The sequence below is a fragment of the Rutilus rutilus genome (genome assembly GCF_951802725.1).
Source record: "Rutilus rutilus genome assembly, chromosome: 23".
Taxonomy (NCBI): Eukaryota; Metazoa; Chordata; class Actinopteri; order Cypriniformes; family Leuciscidae; genus Rutilus; species Rutilus rutilus.
In genome coordinates, this window is record NC_140233.1 from 12,604,042 (window position 1) to 12,630,770 (window position 26,729).

General features: G+C 39.0%; 1 protein-coding gene across 9 annotated transcripts in view; it reads left to right on the forward strand.

Annotated features, from left to right (window-relative positions):
* mical2b (microtubule associated monooxygenase, calponin and LIM domain containing 2b) overlaps window positions 1-26,729 on the forward strand; it is a 62,767-nt gene that overhangs the window by 13,770 nt on the left and 22,268 nt on the right. For 4 of the 9 annotated variants that reach the window (XM_084397537.1, XM_084397536.1, XM_084397538.1 and 1 more), the window contains exons 5-19: window positions 766-867; window positions 2,797-2,952; window positions 3,265-3,365; window positions 4,532-4,789; window positions 6,084-6,199; window positions 6,310-6,436; window positions 6,507-6,597; window positions 7,414-7,561; window positions 8,249-8,448; window positions 9,053-9,159; window positions 9,262-9,330; window positions 9,428-9,559; window positions 10,302-10,424; window positions 11,605-11,880; window positions 12,217-12,321. In XM_084397537.1, coding sequence (XP_084253663.1) covers window positions 766-867; window positions 2,797-2,952; window positions 3,265-3,365; window positions 4,532-4,789; window positions 6,084-6,199; window positions 6,310-6,436; window positions 6,507-6,597; window positions 7,414-7,561; window positions 8,249-8,448; window positions 9,053-9,159; window positions 9,262-9,330; window positions 9,428-9,559; window positions 10,302-10,424; window positions 11,605-11,880; window positions 12,217-12,321 — 2,111 coding nt within the window. The remainder of the gene's footprint in view (window positions 1-765; window positions 868-2,796; window positions 2,953-3,264; window positions 3,366-4,531; window positions 4,790-6,083; window positions 6,200-6,309; window positions 6,437-6,506; window positions 6,598-7,413; window positions 7,562-8,248; window positions 8,449-9,052; window positions 9,160-9,261; window positions 9,331-9,427; window positions 9,560-10,301; window positions 10,425-11,604; window positions 11,881-12,216; window positions 12,322-26,729) is intronic. The other 5 variants (XM_084397542.1, XM_084397541.1, XM_084397544.1 and 2 more) reach the window with 3 other exon arrangements.

A 26,729-nucleotide genomic window follows, 5' to 3' on the forward strand; every position in this document is an offset into this window, starting at 1 on the left:
ATGTCATTCTTTGGCGGATTTACACACCCTTTTGCCAGTGGCCCTACACGCACATCCACGTGCACATCCCGGCAATTGTGTTTAAGAATGAGATCACAGACAAAGAGCAGCTGTTAACCGCTTTTCAAATTTATTTACTCTGTTTACACTGTGGGCTGTGTTACTTGCAGCCTATTTAACACTTAGTTAAAAGTTACTCTCTTCAAAAGTGTCTTATGTAATTTTAATACGCTCAATGGGCCTAACACTGCTTGAATGTCAAATTACCAAGGGATTGTTGTATCTTCCTACTTCAAGATCCTAATGGATTTATGGAAGCAAAAGCAGGGCTAAACCAGATCATGAAAAGTGACACCTTTCCCACTATGTACCCTTGACGCACACACGCCGCTGATACCGAGAAGGTTTGTGCCGTTTCTCCGAGTCACTGGCACTCAACAGTCTGCATTTTGCAAATGATAAACCCTCAGTTCTGTACTATATATAAAGTCAGGGGTCAGTGGGGTCTATAGCACCTCTCCTGCAATGCATTGCTGGTTAAAAGAGCATCACTGGCCTTATGTCAAATTATAAAGGCCTCACACATGGATAGAACGTGAAGGTTGTATTTTCCGATACATGTAAGCTTTTTTCCCTGGCGGCTTGACAGTTACACACTGAGCTGGCTGTACTTTTAGAGTTGTGGTAAACAAAAGAAAGGCCAAGTTAGTTTGTTTTCCTCTGAGCTGAGCATCTGTTGAGTTTGACCTGGTGTCTGCATTCCAGGGCCTGGATGGAGGACGGAGATCCGCCCGGCTGATCACCTGATCTCAGACTATGACTTCGATGTGATAATCGGAGCAGATGGAAGGAGAAGCACTCTTGATGGTAAGCGAATATTCAGTTATTGAAATTTCTTTCAGCATGCATAGATTCGAAGTGGCTTGTGTTTGAAATCGAGATGTTTTACTGTTCCATAAATCAGCTGAGGTTAATTATATCCTCATGTGTCTTTTTAAATATATTCTCTTGGAAATGGAGGAATTAAAATGATCATATCCTCTAAACAAACATACCTCTTGAATGGAATGGTACTTCCTCTTCGGAATCAATATTGATCTTGGCTGCAATATTTCTGGATCTCAACTGGTTGAACATGATTTTATTCAAGGGTTTTATTTCCAGGGAATGCACATACTCTCTATATATCATTCATTATCATTATATATCATTTTTATATACGTAAAATTATATAGATATATTATTATGGTTTACGTATTTTATATTTTACAAATATTATTAGTAGTATAGCAATATAATGTATATTAACTTTAAATATTATTGTTTATAATATAAATAATTACTCAATTTGTAATAGTACTACATTTATTTATTTATTTTATTTACCGTTATAAATGTAAGTAGTAATGTATCTATTATATTAGTATTAAATTACATTTTTTATATATTTATATACATAAATAAATACATAAATAAAAAAAAAATTATATTAGGTTACACTTTATTTTAATGTGTCATTGTTACAGTGTAATTAGACATTTAAGTACTGCGTAATATTAAGTAACTGCATGTACTTACTATAGGGCTAGGGTAGGATTAGGGTTTGGTTCAGGGTTAGTTGCATGTATTTATGCATAATTTATAGTTATTACTATAGTAACTACATGTAACATATGTAACAATGACACTGTAAAATAAAGTGTTACCTAGTATTATTACTTTGGCTCTATTTTGTGTACCAATCTAGCTTATACTTGAAACTTGCTATGTTCCTCATTTGTAAGTCACTTTGGAACAATGCATTAATGTAGATGATCAAATGAGCAGCAATAAGCCTACTTCCACATACAAACATTTATTCTCTCCACTAAGCACATTATTGTATAATTTTGGGCTTTGGTCTCCACACATCATGTGGTGGACCAAACCAACAAATTGAACTCTTCAGAACATCAACAACATACAAGAAAAATTACACCGCAAACGTCTTTGTCTGTGAATGACACATTTAGCACTTTCAGACTGGAATCTTTCATCTTATGAGATTTGGCTCTCTGAAGCATGATAAACCTGCTTAAAAAGGCTTTAACATGCTCACTCAGTCAAGAAAATTGCCCCAGTGATTCCAATTTCCCAAAACTGTGTGTCCTACATCCTTCAGAACGCGGGTCAGCTCTTTGTGTTTGACAGGAAGTTTGTTAACCCACCACAGGAGGGGTGGAACAAGACTACTTTCATTGCTTCCTGCTGACACAGTCACAGACATGAACTGATCCTAGATCAGACTTAAATCTGCTCTTAAGTTACTATAAGAAACCTTTGAACCATGCTATGCTAAATTACACTGAGTCGTGTGAGAAGCACTCAGACTGACATGCTGGTCATGTTGGTTTTATCATTCTTTTTTAAATGTGGGATAGTGGTGGTAAACAAGCGCTTGGTGTTGAGTGCTACCATCAAAGCAAAGACTGTATTTTGCAATATGTTGTTCTGCAAATGCTTTTGTTTTGCACAGGTCTATGAGGTCAATGTGCATTTATTTTTGCAAATATATGCTGCCTTAGCAATTACATTATCTTATCATATGTTGATTTAAAAAAAACAAAAACACATTGACCATTTTAAAGGCAACTTGCATCTTATCTTATACTCAAAAGATGTCAGTAAAAAAAAAAAGAAAAAAAAAGCGAAGTATATTTGCCATTAGGAATCTTGGGGAAACAAGCAAATGTTTGTTTGCAATCACCACTAAATAAAAATCATGAATGCAAAGCTGGAATCCTCTCTCTGCTGCAGGCTTCAAGAGAAAGGAGTTCAGAGGGAAACTAGCCATCGCCATCACCGCAAACTTCGTCAATCGTAACACCACAGCTGAGGCCAAAGTGGAGGAGATCAGCGGAGTGGCCTTCATCTTCAATCAGAAGTTCTTCCTGGAGCTCAGGGAGGAGACAGGTCAGGTGACCTACTGTGCATGCCCACAACAAGAGCTGGATGACAAAATGATTTAATGTTTTTAATACAAATTACATCATAAGTCAAATACTGACACATACTTGGAATCATTCCGTAATGGTTCCCTCCTTAAAGTGGAGATGAGCAAAACTTGATTGTATTCTTCTTCTGAGACAGATGTAATTTGTCAAAGTTATTAATAGAGCTTAATTCATCTTACACAGCGATTCATAAAACACCAGCAACAATAGTCATTCATTGGTAAACACTTTGCACAGTCATGCTAATTGACCTCATTTATCTTTTGTACAGGGATTGATTTGGAAAACATCGTCTATTACAGGGACAACACGCACTACTTTGTCATGACTGCAAAGAAACAAAGCTTGCTGGATAAGGGTGTGATCATCAATGTGAGTTGTGGGCTGTTCATGGTGAACGGTTTAGTGTCTTCAGTGTGTCTATGTTGTGTGAGCATGAAATGCCACAATATATTGGAGTTTAAAAAAATGTAATAAATATGTAACAATTGAAATGTTGGAGTTTAAAAACTATTTTGTACGTTTTATTTACATCAACAAATATTATAGTAATGAGTATTTAGTAATAAAATATGTATTTAAGTGTATTTAATTTGAATTTTTCTAAATTAATTTGTAAAGCATTTAAACATCATGGTAGTATTTGTTGTACTGCCTTTAAGTCTTATATAATCTGATTTTATCATTTATTTTTTTAGATCATTTTAAATGTTTATCACATAAGATGTAGTTTAGTAGTAAGGTAAGGACTTGGATTAGAGATCTTTAATGATTGTAATGTGCTTAATTTGCAAATTATAAAAATCTATATAGAAGATCCTCACTATTATGTAAAAACAATCATTTGTGTGTTTGTGTAAGTGTACATGTGCTATGGCGAATATTAGTTTTCCTATTATAACCATTACAAAGTGGATATTTTGTTCTTTGAGTGCATTAGAAAGAACTATTTCATGTTTATTATGAAAAGAAACGCTATCAGGAAGCCTTGTGTTGGTGTCTGTGTTAGATGTAGTTTCTCAGAGTATCATACAGGATATTACAGCACAGCTGCTGAGTGATTGAAGCTCTGTGTAGTGTTTTGAGTTCGTCTGGAGTTCTCTCAGGCCCTTAGACAGCGGCCCCGACCGGTGCTCTCAGTGGAGTCTATTGAAACCCTGATGATGAAACATGGCTCATAATTCCAGGATTATGATGCTGCTGCTGTACAATCCACTTAACCTTAAGCTGCTTGTTGCAGTCAAATTTGCCCTATTGTTTTGACATGCCTTGATAGGATTGTTTGTGATTACTTAACATCCATGCACATGCACCTAAAACTGATCTCAGTTATCACAGTGGCCCTATAAAGTATTGACACTTTAGTTGCATTGAATGATGATATTTTATTTTAAACAATGATAGTGCAAGTACACTTTAAGAATTTTTTCTCAGAATATTTTATTTAGTTAATATTTCAAATGTAATATGTTTTTTGTTTTTTTGCCTTAATTTTCCATTTAAAAGCACGTTTCCTCTGTTTTTTTCCCCATTCCCAGGACTATATTGAGACCGAACGGCTGTTGGCAAATGACAATGTGAACCAAGAGGCTTTGCTCTCGTATGCCCGTGAGGCTGCGGATTTTGGCACAAACTACCAGCTGCCCTCTTTGGATTACGCCATCAACCACTATGGCCAGCCAGATGTGGCCATGTTTGACTTCACCTGCATGTACGCCTCGGAGAACGCTGCACTGGTGAGGGAAAAGAACGGACATCAGCTGCTGGTGGCGCTGGTTGGAGATAGTCTTCTGGAGGTAGGCGTCATCTTATAGCATACTGTATATGAGGAGAAAGATCAATAGTTACATTCTTGATTTTATAGTTGTTTTTTTTTCTAATTAAAAAAAATATTTGTACTATATAATTATATTAGAAATGTATTGTGTGTATATATTATGTATAATGATAATGAATATATATTATGATATTATAATTTAAGTAAATAATTAACTTGAATTTCAGAATATTTTGTCCACCTTTTGCTTTAATATCAGCATAACTTAAACTACACATCACGAACCTTAAATTTTTACTTATTTTACTTCTATACTTTTTTGTTTTGTGCTCTTCGGTCATTTGTGACAATTTTACGTTTTGTTTTTTTAGAATTCTTTTCTTAATCAGAATGGTACAAAACTTGGTAAAGGTTTTGGCACTTGCTATGTAAATACACACACAAAAAAAAAAAATCATGGACATGATTTGAAAAGGTTAAATTATCCTTAAAACAAGTCACACGTGTATTCCTCGTCCAACTCGAACGAACGAACGAACGAATTTCATCTAGTGGAAATGTCTGGTACTGCGCCCCAAACAAAATCTTACTGAAAGCAAATTTTTTTTAAACATTTTTAAGACCTAAAATTTGAAACACAAGTTTTTTAGATTTATGGCTTTGTTTTTCTCACAGTTTTGGAGTATAAACATGTTTTGGAAAATATGCATTTCATATAATATTTAAGTGTAGTGTTTTTGTGCATTTTTCAAACTTTAAGTTCACAAACTTTAAACTCTTTCACTTCAGCAATAATCTGCAAAGTGTCTTTAAAAAGAGACTAAACTAAACTAAAATGTCTGTGCTTCATAACGTTCAAGATTTATTACGGTTTAAGCTGGAAATTTTATTTCTATTCTTAAAGTGGTTCACGTAATAAATGGATTATAACTACAGTATAAATATAATTTAGTACAATAAAATCCCCTAAAAATACTAAATATTAAATAAACATTATCGAACCAAAATATAGTATATTCATTTCATTGAAATAAAATAAAAAATCTGTCTTTTTTTTTTTTTGCCATGCAAGGAACACCAGAGGGTTAAATGTTTAAATTAGATTTAAATGTATTTTTGTAATGATTCACTTTTTTTTTTTTTTAAGATTTAATTTTGGACCCCACTGCATGTCTAAAATTAAACAGACAAAAGATAGTTTACTTTAGGTTTAAATATTTGCTGAGTTGCAACATGCCGCTTGACTGTACAGTGTTTTGTTTAGTGTGGCCTGTAAACATGCCATGTTTTCTCTTCATCTCATCGGTCTCCAGCCTTTCTGGCCCATGGGGACAGGATGTGCTCGAGGGTTTCTGGCTGCCTTTGACACAGTGTGGATGGTGAAGAGTTGGGCTCAGGGCAAAGGACCCCTTGATCTTCTGTCAGAGAGGTGCGAACATTCTCCATCACCGCTGCAACTCTCCAATGAAAAATATAAAAAAAATTGGTAAAAAAAAACCCCAATGCCCTCTTTTTTTTTCTTTTTTTTTTTTATTATAGGGAGAGCATCTATAGGCTTCTGCCTCAGACGACCGCAGAAAATATCTCAAAAAACTTTGAGCAGTACACCATAGACCCCGCCACACGTTACCCCAACCTCAACTCATCCTGTGTACGACCACATCAGGTGAGGCCGCTGCCCATTATCACCATATGCATCTGTCTTCCACCTGTGAATCCTAATCTTTCTGTTTCAGGTGCGACATCTGTACATTAACGGCGAGCAGGACTTAAGTTCTCTGGAGCGCAGTGGACCCACACGCAGATCCGCAAACATCTCCAGACGAGGTAGATTCAATATTGTTTGTCTTACAAAGATGGCAGCAAATTTAACTGCTTGATTCTGTTCTGATGTTGAGACTACGATCACAAAAATCAATGCAAATTCAACCGATCCCTGCATTTGCTTTGCAACAACTTGCAATTTTGGCTTATTTCTGCATTTCCACATAAAATTGGAAAAAGAAAGCAATATCAGGTAATGATTCCCCCTTAACTCTGTGCTATAATCACAATATATGACTAATGTCTTATTTTCACTCAGCCCAAATTTCAAAATCTCATTCAGATTCCTCATACTCTAATTAGTGAATATGACGTAGTGGCACCATGAGACCCATGTTTGGCTTATATTGGCTTCACCTGGATGTGGCCTCACAGGAACAAAGATTTCCACACCCTCTACTCAATCAAAAGGGTCATGTTCCATAAAAGATTCAACAAAAGCATGTGCTGGCTTTTAGTAAACCTTATCACTTGCACTCTAGTGAGACTTTATGGGTTTTACTTCATGTGCAATTCAAATAATAATAACAATTATATTTATATGTATGTATGAATGAATGAATGAATGAATTTAAATAAAAATGTTTTGTAACATAAATGTCTTTACATCACTTTTCATCAGTTTAACGAGTCCTTGATGAATAAAAGTATTAATCAAAATAAATGAATATCACTGATCCCAAACTGGCAAGTATTATAAAGAACAGGGTCTTATTTGTCAACATTCAACATTTTATCTCTGAATATGTATAATGGAATATAAGTTTCCCACTCAAAAAAGATTCTAAACCTCCTAATGATGGTACAATTTGATTTCAGAGTCCGAGGTGCGTCCCAGCCGGCTGCTGCTGTGGTGTCAGAAACAGACCCAGGGCTACAGGGGGGTAAATGTGACTGACCTCACGTCCTCCTGGAGAAGTGGCCTGGCTCTGTGCGCCCTCATTCACCGCGAGCGGCAGGACCTCATGTGAGCAAGACCCCACACAAAACTGGCTGCCATATTGATTGTCGCATGATCTCACTCTCATACGGTTTGACAAATGCTCCATTATTTAGCGCCTCTTTGATCTCACACGCGCGGCGGTAACTCCTTCCCTTAAGCCATCAAAACAAGTTGTTTCCTTTTACTGATGGACAATAGCTTTGATTTTTCAACCTCATTTCCCCTGCGGCTTTCGAAAGTAATTGTTTTTTATTCAGTAGGGTGAATAGATCAACAAGGACAAATAGGGAAGATAACTTTTTCCAAAAGAAAGGGGAACAAACAACATGCCCATGTCTTGACCTGTCCCTCTCACTATTCAAAACAAAACTCCGTAGAGCTTGCATCATGATTTACACTGGCATCATAAAGTAATTTTCACGTTTCTGAAATTGCCATAAATCTTGCAGCCCCTTCTGGATGTGAAGGAAAATGTGACGGGGACTCACAGTGAAATTATAAATCAGCTCATCCAGTCATCACACCATTCTGTGAGAGGTTGTTTGACAAATATTGTTGTTCGCCAAGGATACAGACTGTGAGAACAGATTCTCAGTTTAATGGAATGGCATTTCCACCTGATAAGGTCTTTTTTACCTGATTCTCTCTGCTGATCTGCCACTTAATCTCACTTCTGTGGTCTGTTCTCCCTCTCTTTGTGCCTTCCTCCAGTGATTTTAACTCCCTGAACGAGGCAGACTGCGCTAAAAACAACCAGTTGGCGTTTGACGTGGCAGAGCGGGAGTTTGGCATCCAGCCGGTCACCACAGGAAAGGAAATGGATTCCGAACGGGGGCCAGACAAGCTCATTATGGTGCTCTACCTATCCAAATATTATGAGATGTTCCGCAACTCAACTCAGTCCAACACAGGTAAGGCTTTCCTCACTATTGCACCTCAATAAAAAACCCAAATGAGTTTTGGGGTGTATCAGTAATGTATTGTTATTAAAAAGTCTGAAATTTGTCAAATGTACCCCATGCACCTCAAATTTATTCTAAAACTCTTCTTGAATATACTTTATGCCTGAAGATCTCCAATGCCACCATTTAAAGAATGTTGATCTCAACATTTGTCATATAACTCTGTTTTCAAATATAGATTGCATTAGCCAAAGAGCTGACTATTATTTCTCCATGCATTGCACTGGATAGCAGTGCATGTTGCACATTCTGCACGAGTTACAGCAAGGCATTTTAAAAATGTTGGCATCGCAGATGTTAACTTGCAGATTGTGGGGTGCGGTGTTAGCTTATGGTGTGCATCTGCTGTACACATGCTCTCTGGTTTTGAGCGTTCTCCAACTTGTAATGTATTAAGATTTTATTTTTAATCTCTCGCCTTTAAGCATGTACTGTAAGCTTCAGCAGTGTAGTATTACAGGTACATGCTAGCATCTTGTTGATAACGCTGGTGTGGTATTTGTTGAACACACACTGAAGTATGATGCTAAAGAGTCTTATGTTCTGTTTGCAGGTGTACCCAAAGAGACTGTTACAAATAATGAAGACTATTCATCAAAAACCGCAAACTCTCATTACAACTCGATAAATAACACACAGCCAAGGAAGAGAATCCCAAAGGTAGCGTTTTTACCCTGTTCACTTTCTCCCTTTAACCAGTGTAAACTGAACCTACATCTCACCCTAATGATGTAAAACACAATACCACTCCTTTATCCAAAGGTCGATAAGAAGTTGGAAGACAATGACACAAACAAAAAGAGGAAGAAGGCTAGCAGTCACCTGGAGGAGGTATGTAAACTTGCCCTTTTGGTGTTGAATGTTTTCTTTCTAAACATTCGCTTTTTATTGATTTTTCTTCCCCTAATTGGTCTGTTTCTTTCTCCAGCTAATGTCCAATCAGAGTGCGCCCCCTGTAGGTGAGAGAGAGGAACAGAAGGAAAATAAGGTGCGCTCCATGGCAACTCAACTGCTGGCCAGGTTTGAGGAGAACGCGCCAAGCTCTGGTTTGCGCAGACAGGTACGGCTCCACATCTCCTTTTTCTTTTCTTTTTTTTTCCGGGATCTAATCCGGCTCCTTAACCGTGCCTGTAATTCCATATGAATACCTGTCTTTGTGCGGTGAAAGTAAATCCTCCGCTTCATCATATGCAGGATCTGAGCATCACAGACCACGATGAAGATATTTGATTTGGATGCATGATGGTACATTTCAAAACATGACAGATGTTTTGTTTAACCGATGTCAGACAGATATTTTCTGTAGAGGTGATACAGACTTTCAAGAAGCATGTGTAGTGGTTTTTCAAGGAAAAAAGTTGAAATCAGAAGAATGAATGTTTTGACTAGTTGTAATCCCTAATGCAGTGCAATTGTGTTTTTTCACAGTCAGCCTGCTGTTTTGAGATTAGCAGCGGTCATTAAATGTTCTGGCTGCTCAATTATAGGCTTAAAGGATGTAGGTCACTCATGGAGCGTTAATTCTCCATAACTGAATATGAACATCTACAGTAATGAATGTTCTTTGCTGTGCAGTTGAAGTTGATCATAAGGCAATCTGAGGTTTTTATACCGTTTCATTCAGTTGCTCTGCTCTTAAGTTATAGTTATCCTTATGGTATTCGTTCTTGATGTGAACGGGCCTTTACACTTGCTTGCTCTCCTTTTTCTGTGGCTCTTTCAGATTTCCTCTGATCTCTTTCTATCTGTCCTGTTTCTTTCTGCATCTTTTATCTCCCCTGGTGCAATGTTACCGAAACTAGTCTGAATCTGAGACTGACTCTGCTGACAAGCCCGTATCTCTGGACATGACTGAAAACCCTCGCTTTGCCAAACCTAAGAGCCAGCCCGCACCCTCTCTGCCCCAGACCAAACCAAAATGGCAGGTATGCTCAGCATGCGCGTGTCAAACATCCATCATTCCAAATTACTTAGAATCACATGCATCAGTGTATTGATTTTCATGTGTGTGTCACTGCTGATGTGACGCACATCCATGACACGTCACTAGATCGACATTGTTCCTAGAATAACATTCCTATCAATCAATCATTGCGTATATGTTTTCCATTATCAGTCATTCCATGTCGTTCCAGTGGATGTTGATCCAGGAACACATCTTACTTGTGTAAATCATGTTAAAGGTCTTTTATGTGGTATGGTGAACGGGATTTCATGTTGAAGTACATGTTTGTTGATCCTGGAACAACATCCCTCAAATCTGATTGGTTGACTGGAATAAGTTTAAAGTTTGTCAAGTTAGGCTTACAACCAGTGTGCTTCAACATCAGTGTTATTCTGATTTTAGGGAGAAGTTATTGGTAGGGTTAGGTTTAGAGGTAGGGATGGGGTTTAGGAATAAATTTTAGGGATGCACTGATATATGCACCTATGCCAATAAGCCAATAATCATTTCATGTTATGGCTGATAACCAAATTTATACTATTTTTTTATTATTTAATTTTTAAATAAAATTCAAATTTAAATGATTTAATAATTTAATTTAAAATGTTTTAAAGAAAATGTAATAAAACAAATTTATACTATTTTGTATACATTTCTTTTAAAAATCCCATTTAAATGATTTAATAAAATTTAATATAAAATGTTTTTAAGAATGTAATAAAACAAATTTATACTTTTTTTTAAATACATTTTTCAAAATAAAAATTTAATTATTTAATAAAATAATTTAATGTTTTAAAGAAAATGTGATAATTCTTTTTTTTTTTTTTTATGAATGTAAATGATGTTGCAAGTCAATTTAAGCATCACAACATTATAATGTAGTTAAAGAAAAATGGATATTCATTTTAAGATTTGAGATTATATTTAGGTGTTATGAATTACCAATTAATTTCATTATTTAAAATAACTCTTCTAAATTATTACAGATTACCTTTAAGTGCCAGCAGAAATAATCTAAATGTAAAATAGGAAATAAGCATGAACAATTAAAATATCCAATATCCTCAGTACAAAAAGTGGAAAAAACTATGGCACTCATGCATCCCTAATAATTTTTTAGTGAATCTGGCTTCAACTTGTGCCCTGTGTCCTTTCAGCCATCTCCTTATCTAAGACTGCTTGAATCTCACACGCGGAATGAGACCCACGAGCACTCAGAAATCCAGTCCGACTACAAAAACACTGAAATTCCCTCAAGTTATCAAGCCAGCGAGTCTCGTCCCAGATCTCCTCACATTCCCTTCAAAGTGCTCCAGTCGGATAGCCATCTGTCCTCATCGACAGCACACCCCTCAGATTCACCCCCGTCGTTCACACCAGCCCTCGGCGGGACGTTGCACTGCCTGCAGAAGCTGGAAGAGGAAGTCAGTCAGGTGAATGCTGGGGATGCATGGATCCAAACCTGTTACATTTCTAAAACGGATCAATTAAAACACTTTAGGAACTGCATAGGAAATATCTGGCAACCATCCGCAAAGTTAATGCCATCACTGCGTTTTTTTTTTTTTTTTTACTTGGATTGAGCATGAGGAAAGCATCTAGATCTATTTTTCCTTACTTCATTTGAGGTTGCATGCCATGCATGAATATTTTTATTGTAAACTTATAATTTGTTTTTGTTTTTTATTATTGCTACAGATATTCATGGGTTTACTTTCCTTTCTGTTTTGTGATGCTTTCTGTGTCATCTGCCTTGGAATTATTTGCAGAGAAAAGTGCAAGCTGAAATGACTAGACAATTCAACAAAAAGAGCATTAAAGAGCGAGCTCAGCAACTGAACGGTCTGTTCACTGGCAAACCACCTCAACCTCAGGTGAAAGAGAAGAGTTGCCCGTGCAAGTGCATCACTAATATCTGAGCATGATACTTGCTGTGTGTTCACAAAACTTCAGTGGCCAGTTTAGTGTGTGTTACCGAGCGAGTATGTGAACTGAGTGCTTTTGGTCTTTGATCTGAGTGAAAATAGCCTCAATATCTACAACATTTAATCTCGAACTGTGTTCAGTTTCTGCTCGGTTAGTTTGCCCTTACCTGACCTCTCGAGGGATTTTCCCTCTCAGAGGTTGAAAGAACTCCAGCATCCGGTGATCTCCATGCTTTATTTACAGTGACCTTTTCTTTTTCATCCTGACTTACATAATTATTGAACACAACAACTGAAGCAGAATAAACGCAGAACAGTTTGTTTGCTCAGCACGCTTTCATTTCAGCAGAACTAATCAGGAATGCATAAAATAGGCCCGTTACGGTTGGCAGTTTTGCTGAATGGAGTCCTCTGTTCTCCCGTTCTGTCTTTCACTTTTTCATTCTCTACTAGAGAGACCAATATGATTATTTTAAGATATGTATAACTTGTTGTTGTTGTTGTTATTATTATTATTATTATTATTATTATTATTATTTTTATTTTTATTTTTATTTTATTTTTTTATTATTATTTATTATTTTTATTATTATTATATATATATTTTTTTTAATTATTGTTTTTATTATTATTATTATTATTATTATTATTATTTTATTATTATTATTATTATTATTATTATTATTGTTTATTGTAGTAGTTCATTTATATATGTAATAAAACCATACATATTTAAAGTCATACTCGTCATTTCAATATTAGCTACACAATGATAATAATAATAATAATAATAATAATAATAGATTAGTATTATTATTATTTATTGTAGTAGTAGTTTGTGTATGTAAAATACATATTTAAAGTCATACTCTTGTTTCAATATTAGCTACACAATAATAATAATAATAATAATAATAATAATAATTTATTTTATTACTAGTAATTTATTTACAAAAAATAACAAATATGACCAAATATATTATTGTTAATGTTACACTACTACTACTACTACTACTACTACTACTACTACTACTACTACTAATAAATGAATCAGTTTATTATTATTATTATTATTATTATTGGTGTTTATATATGTATTATAACAATAAATATTTAAAGTAATACTGATATTTCAATATTAGCAACATAATAGTTTTATTATTATTATTATTATTATTATCACTACTATTAGTAGTTTTTTTTTACAAATATTTTATATAATACTAATTATCTGAAAAAAAAAAAAAAAATATATATATATATATATATATATATATATATATATATATATATTGGCTACAATAATAATAGCTGATTCCTTTATTGTTATCATTGTTAATATGAACAAATATATATTATTTTTATTACACTACTACTTATAATAATAATAATAATAATAATAATAATAATAATAATAATAATAAATGAATCAGTTTATTATTATTATTAGTAGTAGTAGTGTAATAACATCAATAATTACAATATAATAATATGATTATTATTATTAATAATAATATGATTATTATTAATAATAATAATAATAATAATAACTAGATGCGAAAGTTCGTCGAGACAAACTTTAAGTTGGCTTGAGAAAGTTTGGAGCAGAACGTTTTTTGCTAGGCGGTTGCTAGGGTCTTTTGGGTGGTTGCTAGGCGGTTGCTAGGGTGTTTTGGGTGGTTGCTAGGATATTTTGGGTGGTTGCTAGGGTCTTTTGGGTGGTTGCTAGGGTATTTTGGGTGGTTGCTAGGGTGTTCTGGGTGGTTGCTAGGCGGTTGCTAGGGTGTTCTGGGTGGTTGCTAGGGTCTTTTGGGTGGTTGCTAGGCGGTTGCTAGGGTGTTTTGGGTGGTTGCTAGGATATTTTCGGTGGTTGCTAGGGTCTTTTGGGTGGTTGCTAGGCGGTTGCTAGGGTATTTCTGGTGGTTGCTAGGGTCTTTTGGGTGGTTGCTAGGGTGTTTTGGGTGGTTGCTAGGATATTTTGGGTGGTTGCTAGGGTCTTTTGGGTGGTTTCTAGGCGGTTGCTAGGGTGTTTTGGGTGGTTGCTAGGATATTTTGGGTGGTTGCTAGGTGGTTGCTAGGGTCTTTTGGGTGGTTGCTAGGTGGTTGCTAGGGTATTCTGGGTGGTTGCTAGAGTATTCTGGGTGGTTGCTAGGCGGTTGCTAGGGTGTTCTGAGTGGTTGCTAGGGTGTTGCTAGGCGGTTGCTAAGGTATTCTGGGTGGTTGCTAGGGTGTTCTGGGTGGTTGCTATGGTGTTGCTAGGCGGTTGCTAGGGTATTCTGGGTGGTTGCTATGGTGTTGCTAGGGTATTCTGGGTGGTTGCTATGGTGTTGCTAGGCGGTTGCTAGGGTGTTCTGGGTGGTTGTTATGGTGTTGCTAGGGGGTTGCTACGGTATTCTGGGTGGTTGCTAGGCGGTTGCTAGGGTATTTTGGGTGGTTGCTAGGGTGTTTTGGGTGGTTGCTAGGGTGTTTTGGGTGGTTGCTAGGCGGTTGCCAGGGTCTTTTGTGTGGTTGCTAGGCGGTTGCTAGGGTGTTCTGGGTGGTTGCTAGGATATTTTGGGTGGTTGCTAGGGTCTTTTGGGTGGTTGCTAGGGTATTTTGGGTGGTTGCTAGGCGGTTGCTAGGGTGTTTTGGGTGGTTGCTAGGCGGTTTTGGGTGGTTGCTAGGCGGTTGCTAGGGTATTTTGGGTGGTTGCTAGGGTGTTCTGGGTGGTTGCTAGGCAGTTGCTAGGGTGTTATGGGTGGTTGCTATGGTGTTGCTAGGCGTTGCTAAGGTATTCTGGGGGGTTGCTAGGTGGTGGCCAGGGTGTTTTGGGTGGTTGCTAGGCTGTTTTGGGTGGTTGCTAGGGTATTCTGGGTGGTTGCTAGGGTCTTTTGGGTGGTTGCTAGGGTCTTTTGGGTGGTTGCTAGGGTCTTTTGGGTGGTTGCTAGGCGGTTGCTAGGGTCTTTTGGGTGGTTGCTAGGGTCTTTTGGGTGGTTGCTACGGTGTTCTGGGTGGTTGCTAGGGTCTTTTGGGTGGTTGCTAGGCGGTTGCTAGGGTGTTCTGGGGGGTTGCTATGGTATTCAGGGCGGTTGATATGGTGTTACTAGGTGGTTGGTAGTTATCACAGATGGTTACTATGGAGTTTTTATAGAGTTCTTAGCATGATCTTGGCATGATTTAACACTTAACTAATCGCTATTAGCATGTAGCTATTCACTGCTAGCATATGTAGCATGTTGGAAGTGCTGTTTGCTAGCATGAGTCAAAAGAGCCAAACCTCATCTCTATACGATGTTCTGATACAGAGATATAGGTCTTGCAAAACGGTTGCTAGGGTACTCAAGTTTGGTTGCTATGGAGTTGCTTGGGAGCTGGGAGCTTTAAACTTAAGAAGTTTAAATTGGTTTGAAGTTTAAAGTAGTTTAAAGTAGTTTGAAGTTTATGATAGATATATAAATAAGTTAGATAGATACAAACAAACACACACACACACACACACACACACACACACACACACACACACACACACACAGACTACCTCGCTCACACACTCACTCAGACACACACACACACACACACACACACACACACTCAGAGTTTATGAGTTTAGAGTTTATAAGTGTACAAGTTTTTGAGTTTAGAGTTTATAAGTTTAAATGAGTTTAGAGTTCAGAATTTATTAATTTATGAGTTTAAGAGTTCATAAGTCTATGAATTCATGAGTTTATTAGTTAATTAGTTATTAAATTTAAGTTAATTAGTTTATAAGTGTATGAGATTAGAGTTTATTAGTTTAAATGAGTTTCATTGGCTAATATATATAGAATGGCAGTTTGAATTAGTTTTCAAGGGATTTAGATTTAAATTTTTGTCGGTTGGTGAGTTTGAATTTTTTTAGAATGCCCAATGTTAAGTCAATGGGAGTTTTTCCGAGTTTTGATCGTCATTTTTAGGAAAACCGTAAGTCCGATCAGTCTGAAAAGATAGAGCACACCGAGTCAGATCTGTTTGAGTGTCTGAGCCGATTTTGGAGTATGTAGAGTTAAAGCTCTAGGAGGAGTTTGAGTCAGATTTTTTAGTAAGAAGAATAATAATAATAACTAGATGCGAAAGTTCGTCGAGACAAACTTTAAGTTGGCTTGAGAAAGTTTGGACCGGAACGTTTTTTGCTAGGCGGTTGTTAGGATGTTATGGGTGGTCGCTATGGTGTTGCTAGGCGGTTGCTACGGTATTCTGGGTGGTTGCTAGGCGGTTGCTAGGGTATTTTGGGTGGTTGCTAGGGTGTTTTGGGTGGTTGCTAGGGTGTTTTGGGTGGTTGCTAGGCGGTTGCCAGGGTCTTTTGTGTGGTTGCTAGGTGGTTGCTAGGGTGTTCTGGGTGGTTGCTAGGATATTTTGGGTGGTTGCTAGGGTCTTTTGGGTGGTTGCTAGGGTATTTTGGGTGGTTGCTAGGCGGTTGCTAGGGTGTTTTGGGTGGTTGCTAGGCGGTTTTGGGTGGTTGCTAGGCGGTTGCTAGGGTATTTTGGGTGGTTGCTAGGGTGTTCTGGGTGGTTGCTAGGCAGTTATGGGTGGTTGCTATGGTGTTGCTAGGCGTTGCTAAGGTATTCTGGGTGGTTGCTAGGTGGTGGCCAGGGTGTTCTGGGTGGTTGCTAGGCTGTTTTGGGTGGTTGCTAGGGTATTCTGGGTGGTTGCTAGGGTCTTTTGGGTGGTTGCTAGGCGGTTGCTAGGGTCTTTTGGGTGGTTACTAGGGTCTTTTGGGTGGTTGCTACGGTGTTCTGGGTGGTTGCTAGGGTCTTTTGGGTGGTTGCTAGGCGGTTGCTAGGGTCTTTTGGGTGGTTGCTAGGGTCTTTTGGGTGGTTGCTACGGTGTTCTGGGTGGTTGCTAGGGTCTTTTGGGTGGTTGCTAGGCGGTTGCTAGGGTGTTCTGGGGGGTTGCTATGGTATTCAGGGCAGTTGATATGGTGTTACTAGGTGGTTGGTAGTTATCACAGATGGTTACTATGGAGTTTTTATAGAGTTCTTAGCATGATCTTGGCATGATTTAACACTTAACTAATCGCTATTAGCATGTAGCTATTCACTGCTAGCATATGTAGCGTGTTGGAAGTGCTGTTTGCTAGCATGAGTCAAAAGAGCCAAACCTCATCTCTATACGATGTTCTGATACAGAGATATAGGTCTTGCAAAACGGTTGCTAGGGTACTCAAGTTTGGTTGCTATGGAGTTGCTTGGGAGCTGGGAGCTTTAAACTTAAGAAGTTTAAATTGGTTTGAAGTTTAAAGTAGTTTAAAGTAGTTTGAAGTTTATGATAGATATATAAATAAGTTAGATAGATACAAACAAACAAACACACACACACACACACACACACACACACACACACTCTCACACAGACTACCTCGCTCACACACTCACTCAGACACACACACACACACACACACACACACACTCAGAGTTTATGAGTTTAGAGTTTATAAGTGTACAAGTTTTTGAGTTTAGAGTTTATAAGTTTAAATGAGTTTAGAGTTCAGAATTTATTAATTTATGAGTTTAAGAGTTCATAAGTCTATGAATTCATGAGTTTATTAGTTAATTAGTTATTAAATTTAAGTTAATTAGTTTATAAGTGTATGAGATTAGAGTTTATTAGTTTAAATGAGTTTCATTGGCTAATATATATAGAATGGCAGTTTGAATTAGTTTTCAAGGGATTTAGATTTAAATTTTTGTCGGTTGGTGAGTTTGAATTTTTTTAGAATGCCCAATGTTAAGTCAATGGGAGTTTTTCCGAGTTTTGATCGTCATTTTTAGGAAAACCGTAAGTCCGATCAGTCTGAAAAGATAGAGCACACCGAGTCAGATCTGTTTGAGTGTCTGAGCCGATTTTGGAGTATGTAGAGTTAAAGCTCTAGGAGGAGTTTGAGTCAGATTTTTTAGTAAGAAGAATAATAATAATAATAATAATAATAATAATAAGTTTAAATAGGATTTCAATATGTTGGCTCTCTCAAGCCAACTTAACTAGATGCGAAAGTTCGTCGAGACAAACTTTAAGTTGGCTTGAGAAAGTTTGGAGCAGAACGTTTTTTGCTAGGCGGTTGCTAGGATGTTATGGGTGGTTGCTATGGTGTTGCTAGGGTATTTTGGGCGGTTTGCTAGGGTGTTCTGGGTGGTTGCTAGGTGGTTGCTAGGGTGTCCTGGGTGGTTGCTAAGGTCTTTTGGGTGGTTGCTAGGCAGTTGCTAGGGTTTTCTGGGTGGTTGCTAGGCTGTTTTGGGTGGTTGCTAGGCGGTTGCTAGGATATTTCTGATGGTTGCTAGGGTCTTTTGGGTGGTTGCTAGGCGGTTGCTAGGATATTTTGGGTGGTTGCTAGGGTCTTTTGGGTGGTTGCTAGGCGGTTGCTAGGATATTTTAGGTGGTTGCTAGGGTCTTTTGGGTGGTTGCTAGGCGGTTGCTAGGGTCTTTTGGGTGGTTGCTAGGCGGTTGCTAGGGTGTTTTGGGTGGTTGCTAGGATGTTTTGGGTGGTTGCTAGGCGGTTGCTAGGGTGTTTTGGGTGGTTGCTAGGATATTTTGGGTGGTTGCTAGGGTCTTTTGGGTGGTTGCTAGGCGGTTGCTAGGGTGTTCTGGGTTGTTGCTAGGCTGTTTTGGTTGGTTGCTAGGATATTCTGGGTGGTTGCTAGGCAGTTGCTAGGATATTTCTGGTGGTTGCTAGGGTCTTTTGGGTGGTTGCTAGGCGGTTGCTAGGATATTTTGGTTGGTTGCTAGGGTCTTTTGGGTGGTTGCTAGGCAGTTGCTAGGGTCTTTTGGGTGGTTGCTAGGGTCTTTTGGGTGGTTGCTAGGCGGTTGCTAGGGTTTCTGGGTGGTTGCTAGGGTATTTTGGGTGGTTGCTACGGTGTTCTGGGTGGTTGCTAGGGTCTTTTGGGTGGTTGCTAGGCGGTTGCTAGGGTGTTCTGGGGGGTTGCTATGGTATTCAGGGCGGTTGATATGGTGTTACTAGGTGGTTGGTAGTTGTCACAGATGGTTACTATGGAGTTTTTAGAGAGTTCTTAGCATGATCTTGGCATGATTTAACACTTAACTAATCACTATTAGCATGTAGCTATTCACTGCTAGCATGTGTAGTATGTTGGAAGTGCTGTTTGCTAGCATGAGTCAAAAGAGCCAAACCTCATCTCTATACGATGTTCTGATACAGAGATATAGGTCTTACAAAACGGTTGCTAGGGTACTCGAGTTTGGTTGCTATGGAGTTGCTTGGGAGCTGGAAGATTTAAACTTAAGAAGTTTATAGTGGTTTGAAGTTTACAGTAGTTTGAAGTTTATGACAGAGATAGAAAGATAAATAAGTTATATAGATACACACACACACACACACACACACACACACACACACTCACTCAGACTAACTCGCTCACACACTCACTCAGACACACACACACACACACACACACACACACACACACACACACTCTCAGAGTTTATGAGTTTAGAGTTTATAAGTGTATAAATTGATGAGTTTATAAGTGTACAAGTTTTTGAGTTTAGAGTTTATAAGTTTAAATGAGTTTAAGAGTTCAGAGTTTATTAATTTATGAGTTTAAGAGTTCATAAGTCTATGAATTCATGAGTTTATTAGTTAATTAGTTATTAAATTTAAGTTAATTAGTTTATAAGTGTATGAGATTAGAGTTTATTAGTTTAAATGAGTTTCATTGGCTAATATAAATAGAACGGCAGTTTGGTTTAGTCTTCAAGGTGTTTAGATTTGAATTTTTGTCGGTTGGTGAGTTTGAATCTGGATTTGAATTTTTTAGAATGCCCAATGTTAAGTCAATGGGAGTTTTTCCGAGTTTTGATCGTCATTTGTAGGAAAACCGTAAGTCCGATCAGTCTGAAAAGATATAGCACACCGAGTCAGATCTGTTTGAGTGTCTGAGCCGATTTTGGAGTATGTAGAGTTTGCTAGGATATTTTGGGTGGTTGCTAGGGTCTTTTGGGTGGTTGCTAGGGTATTTTGGGTTGTTGCTAGGCGGTTGCTAGGGTGTTTTGGGTGGTTGCTAGGCGGTTTTGGGTGGTTGCTAGGCGGTTTCTAGGGTATTTTGGGTGGTTGCTAGGGTGTTCTGGGTGGTTGCTAGGCAGTTGCTAGGGTGTTATGGGTGGTTGCTATGGTGTTGCTAGGCGTTGCTAAGGTATTCTGGGTGGTTGCTAGGTGGTGGCCAGGGTGTTCTGGGTGGTTGCTAGGCTGTTTTGGGTGGTTGCTAGGGTATTCTGGGTGGTTTCTAGGGTCTTTTGGGTGGTTGCTAGGGTCTTTTGGGTGGTTGCTAGGCGGTTGCTTGGGTCTTTTGGGTGGTTGCTAGGGTCTTTTGGGTGGTTGCTAGGCGGTTGCTAGGGTGTTCTGGGTGGTTGCTAGGATATTTTGGGTGGTTGCTATGCTGTTGCTAGGTGGTTGCTAGGGTATTCTGGGTGGTTGCTAGGCGGTTGCTAGGGTGTTTTGGGTGGTTGCTAGGCGGTTTTGGGTGGTTGCTAGGCGGTTGCTAGGGTATTTTGGGTGGTTGCTAGGGTGTTCTGGGTGGTTGCTAGGCAGTTTCTAGGGTGTTATGGGTGGTTGCTATGGTGTTGCTAGGCGTTGCTAAGGTATTCTGGGTGGTTGCTAGGTGGTGGCCAGGGTGTTCTGGGTGGTTGCTAGGCTGTTTTGGGTGGTTGCTAGGGTGTTTTGGGTGGTTGCTAGGGTATTCTGGGTGGTTGCTAGGGTCTTTTGGGTGGTTGCTAGGGTCTTTTGGGTGGTTGCTAGGCGGTTGCTAGGGTCTTTTGGGTGGTTGCTACGGTGTTCTGGGTGGTTGCTAGGGTCTTTTGGGTGGTTGCTAGGCGGTTGCTAGGGTGTTCTGGGGGGTTGCTATGGTATTCAGGGCGGTTGATATGGTGTTACTAGGTGGTTGGTAGTTATCACAGATGGTTACTATGGAGTTTTTATAGAGTTCTTAGCATGATCTTGGCATGATTTAACACTTAACTAATCGCTATTAGCATGTAGCTATTCACTGCTAGCATATGTAGCATGTTGGAAGTGCTGTTTGCTAGCATGAGTCAAAAGAGCCAAACCTCATCTCTATACGATGTTCTGATACAGAGATATAGGTCTTGCAAAACGGTTGCTAGGGTACTCAAGTTTGGTTGCTATGGAGTTGCTTGGGAGCTGGGAGCTTTAAACTTAAGAAGTTTAAATTGGTTTGAAGTTTAAAGTAGTTTAAAGTAGTTTGAAGTTTATGATAGATATATAAATAAGTTAGATAGATACAAACAACACACACACACACACACACACACACACACACACACACACACACACACACACACACACACACTCACTCAGACACACACACACACACACACACACACACACACTCAGAGTTTATGAGTTTAGAGTTTATAAGTGTACAAGTTTTTGAGTTTAGAGTTTATAAGTTTAAATGAGTTTAGAGTTCAGAATTTATTAATTTATGAGTTTAAGAGTTCATAAGTCTATGAATTCATGAGTTTATTAGTTAATTAGTTATTAAATTTAAGTTAATTAGTTTATAAGTGTATGAGATTAGAGTTTATTAGTTTAAATGAGTTTCATTGGCTAATATATATAGAATGGCAGTTTGAATTAGTTTTCAAGGGATTTAGATTTAAATTTTTGTCGGTTGGTGAGTTTGAATTTTTTTAGAATGCCCAATGTTAAGTCAATGGGAGTTTTTCCGAGTTTTGATCGTCATTTGTAGGAAAACCGTAAGTCCGATCAGTCTGAAAAGATATAGCACACTTGGTCAGATCAGTTTGAGTGTCTGAGCCGATTTTGGAGTATGTAGAGTTAAAGCTCTAGGACGAGTTTGAGTCAGATTTTTTAGTAAGAAGAATAATAATAATAATAAGTTTAAATAGGATTTCAATATGTTGGCTCTCTCAAGCCAACTTAACTAGATGCGAAAGTTCGTCGAGACAAACTTTAAGTTGGCTTGAGAAAGTTTGGACCAGAACGTTTTTTGCTAGGCGGTTGCTAGGATGTTATGGGTGGTCGCTATGGTGTTGCTAGGCGGTTGCTAGGGTATTTTGGGTGGTTGCTAGGCGGTTGCTAGGGTATTCTGGGTGGTTGCTAGGGTGTTTTGGGTGGTTGCTAGGCGGTTGCTAGGGTCTTTTGGGTGGTGGCTAGGCGGTTGCTAGGGTTTTTAGGTGGTTGCTAGGGTATTCTGGGTGGTTGCTAGGGTGTTTTGGGTGGTTGCTAGGGTGTTTTGGGTGGTTGCTAGGCGGTTGCTAGGGTATTTTGGGTGGTTGCTAGGGTATTCTGGGTGGTTGCTAGGGTGTTTTGGGTGGTTGCTAGGCGGTTGCCAGGATATTTTAGGTGGTTGCTAGGGTCTTTTGGGTGGTTGCTAGGCGGTTGCTAGGGTCTTTTGGGTGGTTGCTAGGATATTTTAGGTGGTTGCTAGGGTCTTTTGGGTGGTTGCTAGGCGGTTGCTAGGGTCTTTTGGGTGGTTGCTAGGCGGTTGCTAGGGTGTTTTGGGTGGTTGCTAGGGTCTTTTGGGTGGTTGATAGGCGTTTGCTAGGGTGTTTTGGGTGGTTGCTAGGATATTTTGGGTGGTTGCTAGGGTCTTTTGGGTGGTTGCTAGGCGATTGCTAGGGTGTTTTGGGTGGTTGCTAGGATATTTTGGGTGGTTGCTAGGGTCTTTTGGGTGGTTGCTAGGCGGTTACTAGGGTGTTTTGGGTGGTTGCTAGGGTATTTTGGGTGGTTGCTAGGGTCTTTTGGGTGGTTGCTAGGCGGTTGCTAGGGTGTTTTGGGTGGTTGCTAGGGTCTTTTGTGTGGTTGCTAGGCGGTTGCTAGGTCTTTTGGGTGGTTGCTAGGATATTTTGGGTGGTTGCTAGGGTATTTTGGGTGGTTGCTAGGGTGTTCTGGGTGGTTGCTAGGCGGTTGGTAGGGTGTTCTGGGTGGTTGCTAGGGTCTTTTGGGTAGTTGCTAGGCGGTTGCTAGGATATTTTGGGTAGTTGCTAGGGTCTTTTGGGTGGTTGCTAGGATATTTTCGGTGGTTGCTAGGGTCTTTTGGGTCGTTGCTAGGTGGTTGCTAGGGTATTTTGGGTGGTTGCTAGGATATTTTTGGTGGTTGCTAGGGTCTTTTGGGTGGTTGCTAGGCGGTTGCTAGGATATTTTGGGTGGTTGCTAGGGTCTTTTGGGTGGTTGCTAGGTGGTTGCTAGGGTGTTATGGGTGGTTGCTAGGTGTTGCTAGGCGGTTGCTAAGGTATTCAGGGTGGTTGATATGGTGTTACTAGGTGGCTGGTAGTTGTCACAGATGGTTACTATGGAGTTTTTATAGAGTTCTTAGCATGATCTTGGCATGATTTAACACTTAACTAATCACTATTAGCATGTAGCTATTCACTGCTAGCATGTGTAGTATGTTGGAAGTGATGTTTGCTAGCATGAGTCAAAAGAGCCAATCCTCATCTCTATACGATGTTCTGATACAGAGATATAGGTCTTACAAAACGGTTGCTAGGGTACTCGAGTTTGGTTGCTATGGAGTTGCTTGGGAGCTGGAAGATTTAAACTTAACAAGTTTATAGTGGTTTGAAGTTTACAGTAGTTTACAGTAGTTTGAAGTTTGACAGATAGATAAATAAGTTAGATAGACACACACACAAACACACAAACACACACACACACACACACACCCACTAACTCGCTCACACACTCACTCATAAACTCAGTGTGTGTGTCTGAGTTTAGAGTTTATAAGTGTATAAATTGATGAGTTTATAAGTGTATGAGTTCTTGAGTTTTGAGTTTATAAGTTTAAATCAGTTTAGAGTTTATAAGTTTAAATGAGATTAAGAGTTCAGTTTATTAATTTATGAGTTTAAGAGTTCATAAGTTTATGAATTCATGAGTTTATAAGTTAATTAGTTTATAAGTGTTTATAGTTTAGAGTTTATTAGTTTAAATGAGTCTCAATGGCTCATATAGTATATAGAACGGCAGTTTGGTTTAGTCTTCAAGGTGTTTAGATTTAAATTTTTGTCGGTTTGAATTTTTTAGAACTCCCCAATGTAAGTCAATGGGAGTTTTTGAATGAGTTTTTTCGAGTTTTGATCGTCATTTGTAGGAAAACCGTAAGTCCGATCAGTCTGAAAAGATAGAGCATACCGAGTCAGATCAGTTTGAGTGTCTGTGCCGAGTTTGGAGTATGTAGAGTTAAAGCTCTAAGAGGAGTTTGAGTTGTAAATTTTTAGGGTCAGAATAATAATAATAACTAGATGCGAAAGTTCGTTGAGACAAACTTTAAGTTGGCTTGAGAAAGTTTGGAGCAGAACGTTTTTTGCTAGGCGGTTGCTAAGATGTTATGGGTGGTTGCTTTGGTGTTGCTAGGGTATTTTGGGCGGTTGCTAGGGTGTCCTGGGTGGTTGCTAGGTGGTTGCTAGGGTGTCCTGGGTGGTTGCTAGGGTCTTTTGGGTGGTTGCTAGGCGGTTGCTAGGATATTTTCGGTGGTTGCTAGGCTCTTTTGGGTGGTTGCTAGGCGGTTGCTAGGGTATTTTGGGTGGTTGCTAGGATATTTTTGGTGGTTGCTAGGGTCTTTTGGGTGGTTGCTAGGCGGTTGCTAGGGTGTTTTGGGTGGTTGCTAGGATATTTTGGGTGGTTGCTAGGGTCTTTTGGGTGGTTGCTAGGGTCTTTTGGGTGGTTGCTAGGGTGTTTTGGGTGGTTGCTAGGGTCTTTTGGGTGGTTGCTAGGGTGTTCTGGGTGGTTGCTAGGCGGTTGCTAGGGTGTTCTGGGTGGTTGCTAGGCGGTTGCTAGGGTGTTTTGGGTGGTTGCTAGGGTCTTTTGGGCGGTTGCTAGGATATTTTGGGTGGTTGCTAGGGTCTTTTGGGTGGTTGCTAGGGTATTTTGGGTGGTTGCTAGGGTGTTCTGGGTGGTTGCTAGGCGGTTGCTAGGGTGTTCTGGGTGGTTGCTAGGGTCTTTTGGGTGGTTGCTAGGCAGTTGCTAGGGTGTTTTGGGTGGTTGCTAGGGTCTTTTGGGCGGTTGCTAGGATATTTTGGGTGGTTGCTAGGGTCTTTTGGGTGGTTGCTAGGGTATTTTGGGTGGTTGCTAGGGTGTTCTGGGTGGTTGCTAGGCGGTTGCTAGGGTGTTCTGGGTGGTTGCTAGGGTCTTTTTGGTGGTTGCTAGGCAGTTGCTAGGGTGTTTTGGGTGGTTGCTAGGATATTTTGGGTGGTTGCTAGGGTCTTTTGGGTGGTTGCTAGGCGGTTGCTAGGGTGTTTTGGGTGGTTGATAGGATATTTTGGGTGGTTGCTAGGGTCTTTTGGGTGGTTGCTAGGCGGTTGCTAGGGTGTTCTGGGTGGTTGCTATGGTATTCAGGGCAGTTGATATGGTGTTACTAGGTGGTTGGTAGTTGTCACAGATGGTTACTATGGAGTTTTTATAGAGTTCTTAGCATGATCTTGGCATGATTTAACACTTAACTAATTGCTATTAGCATGTAGCTATTCACTGCTAGCATGTGTAGTATGTTGGAAGTGATGTTTGCTAGCATGAGTCAAAAGAGCCAAACCTCATCTCTATACGATGTTCTGATACAGAGATATAGGTCTTACAAAACGGTTGCTAGGGTACTCGAGTTTGGTTGCTATGGAGTTGCTTGGGAGCTGGAAGATTTAAACTTAACAAGTTTATAGTGGTTTGAAGTTTACAGTAGTTTACAGTAGTTTGAAGTTTGACAGATAGATAAATAAGTTAGATAGACACACACACACACACACACACACACACACAAACACACAAACACACACATACACACACCCACTAACTCGCTCACACACTCACTCATAAACTCAGTGTGTGTGTCTGAGTTTATAAGTGTATAAATTGACAAGTTTATAAGTGTATGAGTTCTTGAGTTTTGAGTTTATAAGTTTAAATCAGTTTAGAGTTTATAAATTTAAATGAGATTAAGAGTTCAGAGTTTATTAATTTATGAGTTTAAGAGTTCATAAGTTTATGAATTCATGAGTTTATAAGTTAATTAGTTTATAAGTGTTTAGAGTTTAGAGTTTATTAGTTTAAATGAGTCTCAATGGCTCATATAGTATATAGAACGGCAGTTTGGTTTAGTCTTCAAGGTGTTTAGATTTAAATTTTTGTCGGTTTGAATTTTTTAGAACTCCCCAATGTAAGTCAATGGGAGTTTTTGAATGAGTTTTTTCGAGTTTTGATCGTCATTTGTAGGAAAACCGTAAGTCCGATCAGTCTGAAAAGATAGAGCATACCGAGTCAGATCAGTTTGAGTGTCTGTGCCGAGTTTGGAGTATATAGAGTTAAAGCTCTAAGAGGAGTTTGAGTTGTAAATTTTTAGGGTCAGAATAAT